The sequence below is a fragment of the Pristiophorus japonicus genome, chromosome 18, assembly GCF_044704955.1.
Source record: "Pristiophorus japonicus isolate sPriJap1 chromosome 18, sPriJap1.hap1, whole genome shotgun sequence".
Lineage (NCBI taxonomy): Eukaryota > Metazoa > Chordata > Chondrichthyes > Pristiophoridae > Pristiophorus > Pristiophorus japonicus.
This window is the reverse complement of record NC_091994.1, coordinates 104,333,531-104,350,841: the sequence shown is the minus strand read 5'-3', so window position 1 is coordinate 104,350,841 and position 17,311 is coordinate 104,333,531. Positions and strand designations below refer to the sequence as shown.

At 41.7% G+C, this 17,311-nt stretch overlaps 1 protein-coding gene across 1 annotated transcript in view; it reads left to right on the top strand.

Annotated features, from left to right (window-relative positions):
- ptpn11b (protein tyrosine phosphatase non-receptor type 11b) overlaps positions 1–17,058 on the top strand; it is a 183,641-nt gene extending 166,583 nt beyond the window's left edge. The window contains exons 12-16 of the mRNA XM_070861026.1: positions 2,110–2,177; positions 5,167–5,318; positions 8,701–8,801; positions 13,303–13,409; positions 14,830–17,058. Coding sequence (XP_070717127.1) covers positions 2,110–2,177; positions 5,167–5,318; positions 8,701–8,801; positions 13,303–13,387 — 406 coding nt within the window. The 3' untranslated portion in view covers positions 13,388–13,409; positions 14,830–17,058. The remainder of the gene's footprint in view (positions 1–2,109; positions 2,178–5,166; positions 5,319–8,700; positions 8,802–13,302; positions 13,410–14,829) is intronic.
- The last annotated feature ends 253 nt before the right edge of the window (positions 17,059–17,311 follow it).

The following is a 17,311-nucleotide window of genomic DNA, read 5'->3' as shown; positions in this document are numbered from 1 at the left end:
AATGAAGCAGCTAACCGACTGTTGTTTGTGATAGTTTTATAAACAACCAATTGCATTTGAATTAACACACAGGGCACCAATATGTGTGGCCATTCAAAAGCCAAAGGACCTAAAAAGGAAGCTAAGTCCATGAAAAAAAATTCATGAAAAATGTCTGACATTTTTGTAAAATATTAATTCATATTACTCAGAGAGGTGCTCAAATCAGGTTTCTCTCCCTGATAGGTAACAGAGAGCGTAAATAAGGGTAATGCAGTAGATGTAATTTATCTAGATTTTTAAAAGACCTTCGATAAGGTACCACATAATAGACTAATGAATAAGGTCAGAGCATGTGGAGTCAGGGGACATGTAGCAGAATGAATAACTAGCTGGCTTCAAGACAGAAAACAGAGAGTAGGGGTAAAGAGTAGCTAATCAGAGTGGCAGGTGGGAATTGTTATTCCGCAAAGATCCGTGCTGGGACCACTTGTTCACAATTTATATTAACGATTTAGACTGGCATTTAAGGGGAGGCTGGACAAGCATACGAGGGAGAAGGGAATAGAGGGTTATGGTGATAGATTTAGATGAGGAAAGATGGGAGGAGACTCAAATGAAGCATAAATGCCGGCATGGACTGGTTGGGCCGAATGGCCTCTTTCTTTGCTGTATATCCTATGTAATCCTATGTATTAGTGATATCACTGTTCGGAGTGTCTCTGCCTGTCCGAGAGTGGCTCCATGAGAAATGCACAAGCTGACTCTGGGCTGCCTTGAGTATCACTCTGGAGTCGGTCTGTAATATAGGTTTCCATGGTCCCACAGATCTGGAGTGGTTCAGTTTAATCTGCAGTCCTGCTCCTGCTGTTTCATATGAAGCTGCTCGAGGATGCATAAAAGCACTTCCCAACTTCCCATTAATGATGTTACCAGAGAAGTGTAGCAGGCAATAGGATGCCATTTAAGTGAGGTTCTCTGTGCAGGTAACAAAATTGATGTTATTACAAGAATGTCAAAGAAAATTCTTGTGTATTAGGGCCGAAAATCCTTAGCCATTCCGGCAAACTTTTGCTGCAACTCCAGTAGGTGTGCAGCATAAAGGCCAGAAATTAGGCTAAGATCCAGCTATGCTAGGTTCTACCCTTGCCCAGAAGTTCCCTGTGGCCTTTGCTTGGGATGGAGTCTCCGTGCTACTCAAACTAGGCCGTTGATGCAAGGGGTTAGGGATTCCCTATGTTTGGACTTCTACACCCCACCCTAAGAGCAGGTCGGGCCAAATTCAAAGACCGAGATTCCCAGTTAGAAGAGGTGTACTGATCTGCCAGTTGGTAAATGTGGGCCTACCTGGGGGTACAGGCCTCAATGGTGAGCTGGACTTCCAAAGAAAAAATGGTGAGTTTGTTTAAAAACTTGCTTTAAACGTGGTCCGTGTATAAAGGAGTAAGATGGAGGCACCTAAATTTTATTTCCCATGAGGATGGACCGAGCCCCCTCCCTCCCCCAAGCAGTTTTCCAACCTCTGGAAGAAAGCTGGCACCAAGATGTACCCCGAGTCATGTGGGCACCTGTCAGTGGCATTCAAGTTTGGTGACCATTCCCCATACCCTACGAAGCCTGGTGTGTTCAACAGGAGGCACAATCCCAGCATATTTGCCAGGGTTGCTTGCCTGCAGGCTTTCTAGACCATTCCTCTCTATGAAATGTCTAAACTAACTTTTCCCTTTATAGACATGCTTCTTTTATTTTAATTTAAAATATGGCTAAACCTCATTAGTACAAATATGTGAGGACCAGCAAAGTGTTTTATTGCCGGGGAATTCCTTGCGGAGCTCTGAGCTCCTCTACTGATGCAAATGGATTTTGATGAAAATGCCAGTATTTCAGACAGAGCCCAAAATGGGTGGAACCCTGTGACAACCTGGGTCTCCCCTCCCCATGACATTACAGTTCAGAAATACCCTCCTTGACCCATGGGATTTTGTGGGCCATACAGTTCATTACCAATTTCAATCGCAACCTGCATTCTCCACTCTCATATTCTCAGTGATAGAACTCCACTCAAAAGTTGCCAATCTGTTAATCTCCATACAATTTACTTTCCTACTAATGCAGTTTTTCTTTCTGCAGTGCTGGAATTGGAAGAACAGGAACCATAATTGTTATAGACATATTGGTAGCTGACATTAACAGACAAGGTAAGCAATGTTAAAACCTGATAAGAGTTTGATTCATAAGCAGAGTACTGATTAATTTACACTTCAGTTAGATTTTAGACTATGTATTATGTATGAAAGAAAATACACAATTTTCCCACATTGTTATTTATAACGTTTCTGAGTGGACTTTTTTTCCCAACGAATTTATTCTGTCAGTCGTCTCCCCTCCCTTTCCTCTTCTGAAGACATAAGTTAGGATTTTAACTGCAGCTGCCTGGCATAAATGGGGCAAAAGTAGCCTAAGCATGGCTTTGGGTTATTTACCTCCCTGTTTGTGCTGGCACTCTGGCTGTTGCCATCTTGGTAGGGGCCTTTAGATGGGTGCCCGGAGCACCTATCTGTTCCATATGCAAATCAGGGTCCTATGATGTACATACAATCTCAATTGCAATTTTAAAGTATAAATGGACCTAGCATGCGCCGCGCATGCTCTGTCCATTTGTACCAGCATTGAACGGCCGAACCACTGGTCCTGTCCTTAAAGGGACCAATGGAGACTGTTTAAAAGACGACCAGAAACCTTTGACGCCTTGCTCCTCCTAGCCCCACAAAAATACTCCGGGCAGCTGCTGGCCCATGTCTACCCCCCCATCTGACCCAGGCCTGGACTGTCGACTCTAGTTTGTCGTGCGTAACTCACCGGGTTGAACTGCGTGAAGCCCCGGCCGCAAAATGGCTCGTGACTCGTTCAGCAACAACAACTGTGCCGCTGTGGCACTCTACTTGCCAACCGCCGAGTGTTAAAACCAACTCCATTGACTCCTTATTGATTCCTTCTTGGTACATTGTTCTGGTGCCTATTACTCGTGTTTGAATCTTGACATGAGTGTTAATCTGCTATTCAATCACAGCAGACATCAGAGGAATCTTGGTGGATTTTTTTCTTCCTGAACTTGGGGCCCTACTGAGAACTCTTACCATTGCCTGAGATAGCTAACGCGCACATATCTGGGACCTATCTGTTCTAATTGGCTCAGTTGCCCATTAATCCATTCGAGAAGCGCAGCTTTTAGTTTCAAATTACAATTGGGGATCGGGGGGGAAGAATTGCTATATAGTATAATAGAGAAGGCACTATTTCATTTAATGTGACTTTATAGGGGAGATTAATTTAATTCTTATCCTTCTTTCCACTTCCTTTGACTGATCTTACCCTCCAACCATTTTGCATTGTTGTGCAAAGGCAACTAATCTGCTTCTAGGCAACTGTCACTGTTACAATGGAACTGTCAGTGAGCGCGCCTCAGAGTTGACTCATTTTATATCATCCGCCTATTCCTCCTTCTGCCTGCGATGGTTCACCTGAAATGGGAATATGTCATATCTGAACATATGGCGGATTTTAAAACTGCCTAACCAATTACATTGCTCTATACCTAGTCTGTAATTTAAACATGATTTTATTTTTGTTCTAGTGTTTAATTATTGCTGTTGCCTTCAACATATTCTTTCCCCATCTGTCTTGCCTTTCATCACTCTCTTTCCATGTGCTTTTCCTGCGTCTTTCCTCCTCTTTCATTTTTCTTTTATCTTCTTTCATCTTTTAACGTCAGTAATTCCAATCTATCTCTGGCTACATGCAGAATCTTGCAGTTCAGTGCGCCTGAGGGAGCAGATGGTAGACCAATAAAGAGAGGCATTGTAAAGGAACGTTCAAAGAAAATTAGATTTAAAAAGCTAAATTATAGAATCATTCAAAAAGAGGCCGTTCGGCCCATTGTGCCTGTGCAAGACATGAATAATAGCACATGGCTAGTAAAGGCAGACATTGAGAAAATAAATACATTTCACATTTTCTGAAAGAATTTTATACCAGTGGCCAGAAATATGTAAACAAAGAGAAACGGCAAGAGAGAGAAAATGACATAGGGCCTATTCCAACACGAAGGAAGAGAAAGACAAATATATTGCTTACACTTATGAAGTATGAGGCACAATATTGAGTGAATGGAGCAAGTACTTTAATACTTGACACTTCTTCAGTTTGTCTCCCGGGAGAACAATGCCCTTGCATCACCTATACCCATTTGCATTACTGAAAAAGACTTGCATTTATATAGCGTCTTTCACGACCATTGGATGTCTCAAAGCGCTTTACAGCCACTGAAGTACTTTTGGAGTGTAGTCACTGTTGTAATGTGGGAAACGCAGCAGCCAACTTACGCACAGCAAGATCCCACTAACAGCAATGTGATAATAACCAGATAATCTTTTTTTTTGTATGTTGATTGAGGGATAAATATTGGCCAGGGCAGTGGGGATAAGTCCCCTGCTCTTCTTCAAAATAGTGCCATGGGATCCTTTACGTCCACTTGAGAGAGCAGATGGGGCCTCGGTTTAACCTTTCATCTGAAAGACGGCATCTCTGACAGTGCAGCACGCCCTCAGTACTGCACTGGGAGTGTCGACCTAGATTTGTGTGCTCAGGTTCCTGGAGTGGGACTTGAACTCTCAATCTTCTGACTCAGAGGCAAGCGTGCTACCTGCTGAGCCACAGTTTTTCTTATCCCAACAGTAGAATTGTACATTTTAACAATGCAAGCAGATGTAATTCTCCTGTTATCCACACTACAAAACTGCCAAATGTAAAAGCACCTTGTGTTCACTTCTATGTCACCTGCAACATCATCTGGTGCTCTGAAGATCGTGACAAGATGACTCCAATAATGGCACCAATTAGAACACAAGTTGTGGAAATAAATATCTATGAGGAGAATTTGGCTGTATTGAGCTGTTTACTTTCTTGCTCCGGGGGTTTCACTGATCTTCCACCGAAGTTACGACGGTAGATCAGGACAATCCCCGTGGAAAGTTCAGGTGTTAATTTCAAAGTCTGATAAGCATAAACTTACAATATTAGGCAAGAATCCTGTGGTGGTTGTGTTCAGGGACAGAATTATGCATTTTGTAAGCCTCCATTTTAATCAAAATTAAAACATGGAACATTCATATTTTTTTCCTTCAATAGGTTTGGACTGTGATATAGACATCCCTAAAACTATTCAAATAGTACGAAAACAAAGATCAGGAATGGTACAGACAGAGGCTCAGTATAAGTTCATATATATGGCTGTACAGCAATATATTGAGACAGTTCAGAAAAGGCTTCTAGAGGAACAGGTAATTATGTCACTCATTACCCACTTTGAGAAAGTTTAAAAATCTACAAAAATGAGACACAATCCTTTTGCATTGTCTGGAAAAACCTTTGTACCCCATTCGTGTCATACAATAAACAGAAAAAAAACTTTTATTTTGCTTGAAGGAGTACTGATTTATAGGGAAAATGGCGGTAATACACGTGAGGCGCGAGACTTTGCACCAGGCGCAGAAGTCTCGCCTCTCGCGAGAAATTGGGGCTACCACTCCAAAAGAAAGTGCAGTGCAAAATAAAGCGCTCCACTTCCTTTCTGGGACTGTAGCAGGACAGACATGCAGGGCGCGGCGTAATGCACTGGGTCGCGTAGCTCTGCCGCGTAGGAGGTGCTCTTCCCTTAATTAAAGGGACAGGCCCAAGCTACATACTCTGCAGCAAAAAAAAGGGTCCTACCTGGAGCACCGGGAAACGGGGGTGCCGTGCCAACAGATCACGGCACAGACACTGCGTTCAAAGCGCCGATTAGGCGCAGGAAAAAAAAATCAGAGAATTTTATTTTTTACCGCAGCACACCTCCCCTTTAAGTTTCACCCCGCGAGCGCCCGGTAAGCGTCCCCTGAAGCTGTCGCTGTCATTGCCTGGCACAGCTTCAGGGGGCGATACCCAATTTAAGGTCCGGGGCGCTTTGCGCGGTGTTGACGTCATCATCTCCAGCGGAGCGGGGCGCAACAGGTTACCGCCGCTGCTAAACCCCCGCCAAATTTAGCAGGAGTTGTTAGCGACGTCACGCCCAGTCGCAAAGTCGGGGGCGCTAACAGGAGGTGCAAATGACCCGAATTTCTAGACCTTAAAGCTTAAATTTATACCAAAACTTGCAGCATGAAAGTACAAATCTTATTTAAAGCAATGATGGATTGGCTGGAAACTCATGTCCTATAATATTTGTCTTTTGTCTAAAATTAGTTTTACCCTATTAACTCCTTTTTTGCATTCATAAGAACATAAGAACATAAGAATTAGGAACAGAAGTAGGCCATCGAGCCCCTCAAGCCTGCTCCACCATTCAACAAGATCATGGCTGATCTGGCCGTGGACTCAGCTCCACTTACCCGCCCGCTCCCCATAACCCTTAATTCCCTTATTGGTTAAAAATCTATCTATCTGTGACTTGAATACATTCAATGAGCTAGGCTCAACTGCTTCCTTGGGCAGAGAATTCCACAGATTCACAACCCTCTGGGAGAGGAAATTCCTTCTCGACTCGGTTTTAAATTGGCTCCCCCGTATTTTGAGACTGTGCCCCCCCTAGTTCTAGTCTCCCCGGCATTGGTATATTATCTAACTTGGATCTATAAATATTTCAGCACTTTCTGCACTAGGCAGCAGCAGTAAACGAAGCAGTTGAAAATATCAACAGATGTATCATTCCGATCTGTGCTGTGCTCATTCTGTGCCTGTACTCTGTTGCATCTGTTAGCTGCCCTTCGGCAAGAGTCAGATTTTAAACTCGCTTTGAAGCTTAACTGGGATGTGCTGTATTTTTCATAAGTTGTGCAATTTCTGGCCTGATACACAGTAGCCTTTTAACAGCTACAGTCATGTATACTTGCCACTGAATACAAATGAAACTTTTCAGTATTTCAGGTTTAAAACACATTAATAAAATATATATTTGTAGTTATGAAAGTCTTTGAGGAAAAAAATTGAAAGGAGTAACCGCCATACTTTGCAGTAGCCAGTGTAAGAGTTGGCAAGCTAGCAGGTCACACCAGTTATTACCTGGTTTCTCCTGCAGACTTCAAAATAAGGGAAAGAATAAACTTTGGAGCTTTTTTGAAGTAAATGTTGACGGAAACTACTTTGAGTGTTGTTTTTACAGAAACAAAGAGAGAAAACACAGAAAATAGAAGGGGAGGGAGAGACATAGGAAGAGAATTTGAGGCCTCCTGCCTGGAAAAAATGTACTAAAATGCCAGAAAATGGGAATATGACTTACCACCATGTTCCCACCAAGGGCCTGCCACTGGGAAGCAAAAGCCCCCTATTGGGTCAGGTGGTTTGCTCTGGTGGTTGGCTCGATGATAATGAGACCAGAGACCCAATGTTGGGTGTGCCTTGGGCCTATCCATTCAGTCGCTAGGGTTCGTTCCCAGCGTCCTCCATGCACCCAAAAACACGTATGAATTCTCGGCCAGAGGGGGGAAGAAAACGACATACAGAAAGAAAGGGAGAGAGGGTGTGTGAGAAAAGATCCAAAGAGAGAAAGCGAGAGGGATAGGCATACATACACAAATACAGAGAAAAATAAACTGAGAGACATTCAAAAGGCAGGTGACAGAATCAAGACAGGGAAAGTCGGAGACATTCCCAATTTTAATCAGCAGCATGTTTTAAAGTGCCCATGTTCTGCTTTCCTCAGCCCATCTGACATTGAAGTAGATAACTTGGTGGCTTGCACAGTCAGCATGCATTCAGCTCACCAGAACTGTTTAAAAGTAGAGTTTAGATTAATTTGTCAACAGTATGAGCCACTGTTACAGTAACAAGGTGGAAGGAAGGTTCCTTCACGCTTCAGGTTTAGAGGGACTTGTGCTATTATAAGATAAAGGGGGAGAAATTAATTCTCGGTTCGCCCAATTTTTGGATGAAAATTTTAGATTGCGTGGCAATCTCTTGTGCCCAATCTTCACCAGAAGTGCACCGGCTACCATGCAAAGGCCTTGGGATAACGTCTTTTGACGCGCATTCCACGTGTGTCACCCTTTTCATGGCAGAATGTCTCCCCCAGAGCAAATGCCAAGGGAGACCAGCTAGTATATATGAAACTGGTAATTCTGTGCATCACATTACATTTCGGACCTCACACTTTTGGAAGAGCAAATTCTTTGTAGCTGATTGGCTCGAATTCCATATTCATAAAACAACCACAAAATCATTACTGAACATGCAGCAAATGTGCCAATCAACAAGTAGCAAACACCTATCATTCAAAGTGAGCAGTCAGCAACAGATATCAATTACAAAAGGAACTGGTGAAATTACATTGTTCAGCTTTGTCAGGGGCTGTAGCCCACCTGGACTGCCATACTGAATTCCTGCTCCAGGGTGCTCTGTTCAAGCCCTCCCCAATCCCAACATGTTCTTTGGATGTCAAGCCATTTTCACACAATCCCCACCCATTCACCGCCCTTCAGGCCCATGGCCAGCTTAAAGCTTAGAGGCAAAAAATTAAACACGCAGCAAAAAGAATGTACAGGTAATCAAAGCTACTGATTTACAGCTTTCAGGGAAAACGAGAAAATATTTTGGAAATTCATCCTTTAAAAATTTCAGAATATCATGTAAATACTTTGTAAATATATAGCTGCAATAATTTTAGAAGAATCTGAATATTGTTTTTTCCAGAAAAACAAAACTAAGGAACGAGAGTATTCAAATATCAGATATCTACCGATGGAGAAGGTTAAAACCAAAAGACAAACTCCCACAACTCGAGTTCTTTCTGTGTAAGTAATTCTGTGGTTACAGCAGATTAAAGAGGTACCGTGCTGTCTTTTTACCTCAGAACTCACTTTTAGAGTGGAAGCAAGTCTACCTCGATTTTGAGGGACTGCCTATGATGACAATTGATGATGATGAAGATACGCTTTGGCCTGGAATGTCCACTAGGTTGCGCCGTTTTTTTCAGCGCAATTCGCCCAAATTCAGCCAAACCAGTGCAAAAGGTCGAAGAATTTCAAGCGCATTATTACATCCAGCACAAATCGAATTTCCGCAATCTTTTGCGCTAGTTTAAAAAACATTCCGTGAGAAACTGGCCCAGCCCACAAAGCTGGCCACACCCCCAGATTGAATTAATCACCATGGCGAGTTTCCGCTAATTGCACCATTTGCGGGCCTTCGAAGAGGCGCTTAAAATTAAGCTTTTTGGGGGCGCAAGGACACTAATTAAAAGCTTTTGAATATATTTTAATTTACTAAGAAACTGACTACTGTACACCAATATAATGAGTAAATGGTTCTGTATTGTTTTTTCAAATCATTTTCAGTTATTTAAAATCTGGTTACCCACAGGTGGTGGATTGGACACTCTGATTAAAAATGCTTATTTTTTGTGATAAACTCATTTTCAGCTGTATTACTCAAATTGCACTAAGTTACCACTCCTAAATATATCAAGGAATATTCTTCAAAACTTTAAAAAAAAAATGATGTTCTAAAACGCTGCCAGATTGCACTGGTTCATGGCAGATCAAGTTATGCAAATGGATTTGAGCGGATACCTGAGGGAAAAAAGCACTTCTCAAACTAGTGCAATTTTGGGCGCAATTTGCGCTGGACTACCGATTACATCCAAAGCGGAAACTCCACCCCTATAGGCCTAGAAAGTACAGCATAATATTCCTTATATCTACTATTTAAACGGGTTACCACTCCTGTTAAAGTGGCGGGAGGGTGAATTTGATACAGAGGTGTTAAGCTTTTGTACAATATCATGCAGTGCATTCCAGGTGTTAATTTTTTACTCTCTATCAGGACTGCAAGATGGCACTTTGTTTCTTTATTTTGTGAATTTAGGTGCATTTTCCTCTTTTTGACCCCAATTATGCACGGCAAGCAGTTACCAAGTTAGGTACATCACATTAGGTGTGGAGTTAGCCTCCTACTGGACCAGTGAAACACTTTCACTTCCTGCACTATTTATCCTGTGGCATATCTGAGTGAGGTTTAAATTAGTGCTGAACTCTGATCAATTTTATAGCGTGGACTTGGATATGTATTTTCTGACGTTTAACATTGGCAGACAACAAAGTTTTATAGTGTGCACATAGGGAAGATGAATATAAGAGGTCTGCAATACCAACCTCTGAATGATTGCGTCCTATATAGTCACTGATCGGTAGTATATAGCGTTATCGGTTCAAATATATCTTGTGAATTTTTGTACGTGCGAATGTGAGGATATTACACTACGGAATCTAGCATTTTCTGTGTACATCCACATTTAGCACAGTAGAATCAGATTTAAAGTAAAGCTTTCTCAGTATTATACTTTACCCCCATGCTCAGAAGAGAATCAGTGTCTAACAGTTTCGTTGAGTGAGTTTGCCGGTTTAGTGCTGCATTATTAGAAATCCTGAGTTGTGGGACCACGCCCACAAGGAAATATGCTGTAAGCTACGTTGAAAATGCTATATGAATACAAGTTGTTATTGAGTCGAATGATCACTGTGTAAATTCCTTTGAAATTCTAAATGATATCAAAGCCACTAGATACTAGGGGACATAGTTTCAGAATAAGGGGGTCGCCCATTTAAAACTGAGATGGGAAGGAATACTTTCTCTCAGAGGGTCGTAAATCTGTGGAATTCTCTGCCACAGAGATCTGTGGAGGCTGGGTCATTGAATATATTTAAGGTGGAGATAGACAGATTTTTGAACGATAAGGGAGTCAAGGGTTATGGGGAGCGGGCGGGGAAGTGGAACTGAGCCCATGATCTTATTGAATGGCGGAGCTGGCTCGAGGGGCCAAATGGCTGACTCCTGCTCCTATGTCTTATGTTCTGATGTTCTTATGATTCTTAACTGCCCTCTGAAATGGCCTAGTAAGTCACTCAGTTGGACCAAATCACTACAACAAAGTCAGCACTGTGGGAGTACCTTCACCACACGGACTGCAGCGGTTCAAGAAGGCGGCTCACCACCACCTTCTCAAGAACAATTGGGGATGGGCAATAAATGTTGGCCTTGCCAGTGAGGCTCACATCCCAGGAACAAATTTTTTTAAACTGTCCAAGTACAGAGAGAGAGAAAATGACTTACTAACCGTCAGTCCTCTTATGTACATCCCTGTCCGGCGTAAAAATAAAAAAGGGAAGGTGGCTCAACCGTGGCTATCAAGGGAAATCAGGGATAGTATTAAAACCAAGGAAGTGGCATACAAATTGGCCAGAAAAAATAACAGCGAACCCGGGGACTGGGAAAAATTTAAAACTCAGCAGAGGAGGACAAAGGGTTTGATTAGGGCAGGGAAAATAGAGTACGAGAGGAAGCTTGCAGGGAACATTAAGATGGACTGCAAAAGCTTCTATAGATATGTAAAGAGAAAAAGGTTAGTAAAGACAAACATAGGTCCCCTGCAGTCAGAATCAGGGGAAGTCATAACGGGGAACAAAGAAATGGCAGACCAATTGAACAAGTACTTTGGTTCGGTGGTATTCACTAAGGAGGACACAAACAACCTCCCGGATATAAAAGGGGTCATAGGGTCTAGTAAGAAGGAGGAACTGAGGGAAATCCTCATTAGTCAGGAAATTGTGTTGGGGAAATTGATGGGATTGAAGGCCGATAAATCCCCAGGGCCTGATGGACTGCATCCCAGAGTACTTAAGAAGGTGGCCTTGGAAATAGCAGATGCATTGACAGTCATTTTCCAACATTCCATAGACTCTGGATTAGTTCCTATGGAGTGGAGGGTAGCCGATGTAACCCCACTTTTTAAAAAAGGAGGGAGAGAGAAAACAGGGAATTATAGACCGGTCAGCCTGACATCGGTAGTGAGTAAAATGATGGAATCAATTATTAAGGATGTCATAGCAGTGCATTTGGAAAGAGGTGACATGATGGGTCCAAGTCAGCATAGATTTGTGAAAGGGAAATCATGCTTGACAAATCTTCTGGAATTTTTTGAGGATGTTTCCAGTAGAGTGGATAAGAGAGAACCAGTTGATGTGTATTTGGACCTTCAGAAGGCTTTCGACAAGGTCCCACACAAGAGATTAATGTGCAAAGTTAAAGCACATGGGATTGGGGGTAGTGTGCTGACATGGATTGAGAACTAGTTGGCAGACAGGAAGCAAAGAGTAGGAGTAAATTGGTACTTTTCAGAATGGCAGGCAGTGACCAGTGGGGTACCGCAAGGTTCTGTGCTGGGGCCCCAGCTGTTTATATTGTACATTAATGATTTAAATGAGGGGATTAAATGTAGTATCTCCAATTTTGCGAATGACACTAAGTTGGGTGGCAGTTTGAGCTCCGAGGAGGATGCTATGAGGCTGCAGAGTGACTTGGATAGGTTAGGTGAGTGGGCAAATGCATGGCAGATGAAGTATAATGTGGATAAATGTGAGGATATCCACTTTGGTGGTAAAAACAGAGAGACAGACTATTATCTGAATGGTGACAGATTAGGAAAAGGGGAGGTACACGAGACCTGGGTGTCATGGTACATCAGTCATTGAAGGTTGGCATGCAGGTACAGCAGGCGGTTAAGAAAGCAAATGGCATGTTGGCCTTCATAGCGAGACGATTTGAGTACAGGGGCAGGGAGGTGTTACTACAGTTGTACAGGGCCTTGGTGAGGCCACACCTGGAGTATTGTGTACAGTTTTGGTCTCCTAACTTGAGGAAGGACATTCTTGCTATTGAGGGAGTGCAGCGAAGGTTCACCAGACTGATTCCCGGGATGGCGGGATTGACATATCAAGAAAGACTGGATCAACTGGGCTTGTATTCACTGGAGTTCAGAAGAATGAGATGGGACCTCATAGAAACGTTTAAAATTCTGACGGGTTTAGACAGGTTAGATGCAGGAAGAATGTTCCCAATGTTGGGGAAGTCCAGAACCAGGGGTCACAGTCGAAGGATAAGGGGTAAGCCATTTAGGACCGAGATAAGGAGAAACTTCTTCACCCAGAGAGTGGTGAACCTGTGGAATTCTCTATCACAGGAAGTTGTTGAGGCCAATTCACTAAATATATTCCAAAAGGAGTTAGATGTAGTCCTTACTACTAGGGGGATCAAGGGGTATGGCGAGAAAGCAGGAATGGGGTACTGAAGTTGCATGTTCAGCCATGAACTCATTGAATGGCGGTGCAGGCTCGAAGGGCCGAATGGCCTACTCCTGCACCTATTTTCTATGTTTCTATGTTGGGCGATTTATAGATACATTCATGGAATCATGCAAAAAATATGAAAAGTCATCATTGTTTTCCTCCTATTCTGAAGGTTGAAAGAAGAGCCATCCTGTCTTTATGAAAATTTAAACATCAAAAGTCCCAAATCATCAGGGAGCAGCAACACAAAGAGATAGAAGCACCAAGAGTGGAGCAGTTGTATGTATAATAAGCACACTAGCAATACAAGTAACTATTTACAATCTGCACATCCTATTTTTTCACGTGGCACTGTGACATGAGTGCTGTCACCCACATTGTTGCAAAATGCTTCTTGTCTACCAGCATTCATGTTTTGGATGCTGCCTTTAGATCTGAGCAGTTCTGCTTCTCTCATTCTTGCACATCTACTCTCCACCTCATCTTGTAGTTTTACTCTTCTAGTATCTTCCTCACTGCCCCCTTCCCTTCTGCACCATGCCCTTTAGATCTTTCTGCTTCAGACTCCTTCCCCAACCCATTCCAGTGGGATTATAGCTATTTTGACCCCTCTGCATTGCTGTGTAGAAGACCTGCTCCCTCACCAACAATGCTCTTCCTACCTCAATGCTGGAGGTGAACATTAACATCATGGCTTGATTGAGACCTGCCTTACTGATGACGACTTTTTCCCTTTTACCAAGACTCACTGCCTGGCCATTTGTTCTGCCACATCTCCCATACAAACCACCATGGATAACAGTCATCTCCAAATCCCAATTCGGCCTATGTCTTTACTCCACCAGATCTTCATATGTGCAGCTTATCCTTTGCCTACTATTCCTCTCTCCTCATCTTTAAGGTTCTCATTGTCTACAACCCTATTCATCACTGAAATCTCTTCTCTCTGAGCCTCACTCAATCTCTACACTAAGTGGCTCTTTTTTTCTTCCAGACTTCATCCTCCACATGCAATCGTCCTGCGTTGTCTCCTCTTAATTCTCTGCTATCCTTGTCCTTCATTGACCTCAGCCTTCACAAAAACTCCCCCACCCACGCACATGGTCTCCTCCTTGACTTTGCAATTTCACAACCTCTCAAGTCTTCATTACTGACTGAGCCATTTCCTCATTTCACACCTTCAGTTCCTCTGGCTTACTTTACCCCACTCCCTCTACCCTATAAACAGTGATAGATTCTTTGTTCACTTCCCACTCCACCTCGCTTCCTTCAAAAGTATTTTAAAAACCTCTGTAGTCTACTGTTATTTGGTCTCCCCCGTCACGCTGCCCCCCACCTCCACTATAATCTCTCTTGTTCCATCTTGGTATCTCCTTTACCCTCATTGTTAAGCATCTGTAAGTACTAGTGACACTTTACAAATGTAAGTTATTACTTTTGTGTTGTAAGTGAACCATGAACTTATTTTGCATTTGCGTAGCAGAGTTGGTAAATACTCATATCAGATGTGATGTGTAGTGTATCCTGTCTCATGATGAAGTATTTAGTCAAAAGATAAGAATTTGCAATAACATTGACATCAGATTTGTTGTTTGATATGTTTTCTTACATGTATGTAATTCCTGCTGCCCCACCTTTAAATTTCAACAGCAACCAGAATAATGCTGTCACCTTAATGTCCTATTTTTGTTCTTTCCAGAATTACTTCTGTTTACGTAAAGCTTCTGCCTGCATCTGCAATGAGAATTGTCGTGTCCCAGCTTGCCTCTGGATCCCTGTGCAATGCAGTTCTATGAACCAAATGTCTACAGAAACCTGCCTTATAAAGACTGTTTAATTTATTAACAAGACAAAATAATTTTTAAAAATTACACTGTTACTTGTCAGCGTGTATTTATATATGTACTTTTAAGTGCCTCTTCTCGGAACTGATAAACAGATGAGTTTAATTTCCTTTTGTTAAGATTTAATGATTATCCAGATGATGCATTTGATGCATTTAGAAAAAGAGAACAGAAATATTTGACTTTGAATACTGTAAGCCCATTAATTTTACGATCTGTTGTACTGCATGTTCTTAAGATGAAAAGATAAATGATAACCTTTACATTTTTGCAAATGTGTTTTAACATGCACAGTACGAACAGCTGAAGTACTGCTGAAAGAGAGCTGGTGACACTGCTTGGGTTCTTGCAGTTCTGGCGGTGGAGGATTCTGTAGACTCAGCAGCACCACCAGCAGGAGTAATATGGCACTGCAACTCTGGTTTGCGGTGTAGAAGCTCAAAGCCATTCTATTTTTTGATTCCTATTTATTTTGCATGGCAGTAATGTTACTGCAACAATTTTATAAAGTCAAAATTTGCAGAACCTCTGAGGTTCTGTTATGCTGTGGGGGGGGGGTTTGCCTAAGTTTTCACCGGCACTTTTGATGGAACGGCACTTCCTGTATGAAGTATTTAAAATTAACGGATGCATCTACTATAGCCAAAGATATGAGGGTTTGTGTGCTTTTTTACAATTGAAGAGTCTGTCGATCACGACATTAATAAGGCATTTCTGCTTTCAGTGCTGAGGAAAATCAATTTTCTCAAAATTGTTTATGTAACAAAGAAATAGTGTAGCTTTGCTTTGTAAGATCTAACATGAATGGCGAGTTCACTTACAGTTTTGATATGTTTTCAATGTTAACTATAAGGTGATAATTGCCTCAGAAAGTAAATTAAATGGTATGTTCTCCAACATGCCACCAGTTACAACCGCAGCTCACCCTGTATATGTCGATATTTATTTTTTTATACCAGCATTTGTTAAATAGTAAATTCTAACGTAGAAAATATTGCGGGAAGTGGTGAAATGGGAAGAAACTTGTTGATCAATGGACTGGTCTGATAAGCTTATTATTCGCTGTGAGCAGCGGATTATTGGCCAGTAGTCTAATGAGTCCAGGTCTGTCTTTTGGTGAAATAGTTTCCATATTTACCCCAATGCAGTACTCTGTTTGCAACGACAAGTTTATTATTTTGTTAATAAATTGTGTTTTATATATGTTCTTTAATTATAATAATGGGGATTATTATGAGAGCAGGGAACCCTGTGGTACTCCTTATTGTGTTGTGTGAGCTTCCCCTCACCTCCGATGACTGGCTAACATTGTTCAATCTCCTTCATACGGAGTTATGATACAAAGTCTCAGCAGCTAGTGAAATCCCAACAATATTATATTGTAGACCAATTTACCATAAAGCTCTTAGCCCTCTAAATTGAAAAAGATATATTTCTATTTATAAATAAAGTTGATGATTATGGGATTGTGACCTTGCTAGCATTGCAGCATCTTAGTAGCTCAGTTCATGTAACAGAACAAAGTTATTGCTTCAACTTCTTAAGTTTTTGTGTATTAAAAATTGCATATTAATGCTGCTACTCACACTAACAATATTGATAAGATTGCAATCCCATGATCCATTACTTTAAAATATATATATATATATAGCAAAAATACTGAAGGTGTGTATGCCTTCGGGTACATCTCTGTACTTGTGCAATTTAGGGCTTGTAAAACTTTTTTAAGTACAAAGTGCATCATGTCTTTTAACAGTTTTCAGCCCGGGTTTAATTCAGCTCATTTTAAGTCAGAATTCATATATCCCAGCAGATATTTCAGAATCCCTGCCAAGACAAATCAAGTTTAAAAGATAAAGTTTGACTGTAGGTCTGTTTTTGTGTAACAGTTATTTTAAATAATACTTTTCCTACCTCTCTTTTTCCTCAGCCCATGCTATGAGCAGATCCACGATGAATAGGGTGGGCAGGTAACCTGTCCTTGCCTCTGTCTACAGCACTCTTGTTTTTATTTTTTAAATGTGTGGTGCTTATGGTTTAGGGTCCATTGTACTGCAGAATAAACATTTTCCTTTTTCACTTGCTCTGTATATTGCTTATTCCTAAAGGGGAGATTATGATTTTGTACATCAGGCCAGTTACTCAAGCACTCTCCCAATACTATTCCAGAATCAATAACATTACCTAAGTTGGATCATCTTTTCACTGTGTTGTGACTTCTGAAAGAACTGGGTGGCTGTGGATGCAGAACCCATGCATGAAAGCTACATCATTATTTCAAATAACTTACAAAAAAAAGTGTTCAATTATAGTTCTAAGCTTGAAATAGGGAGGTCC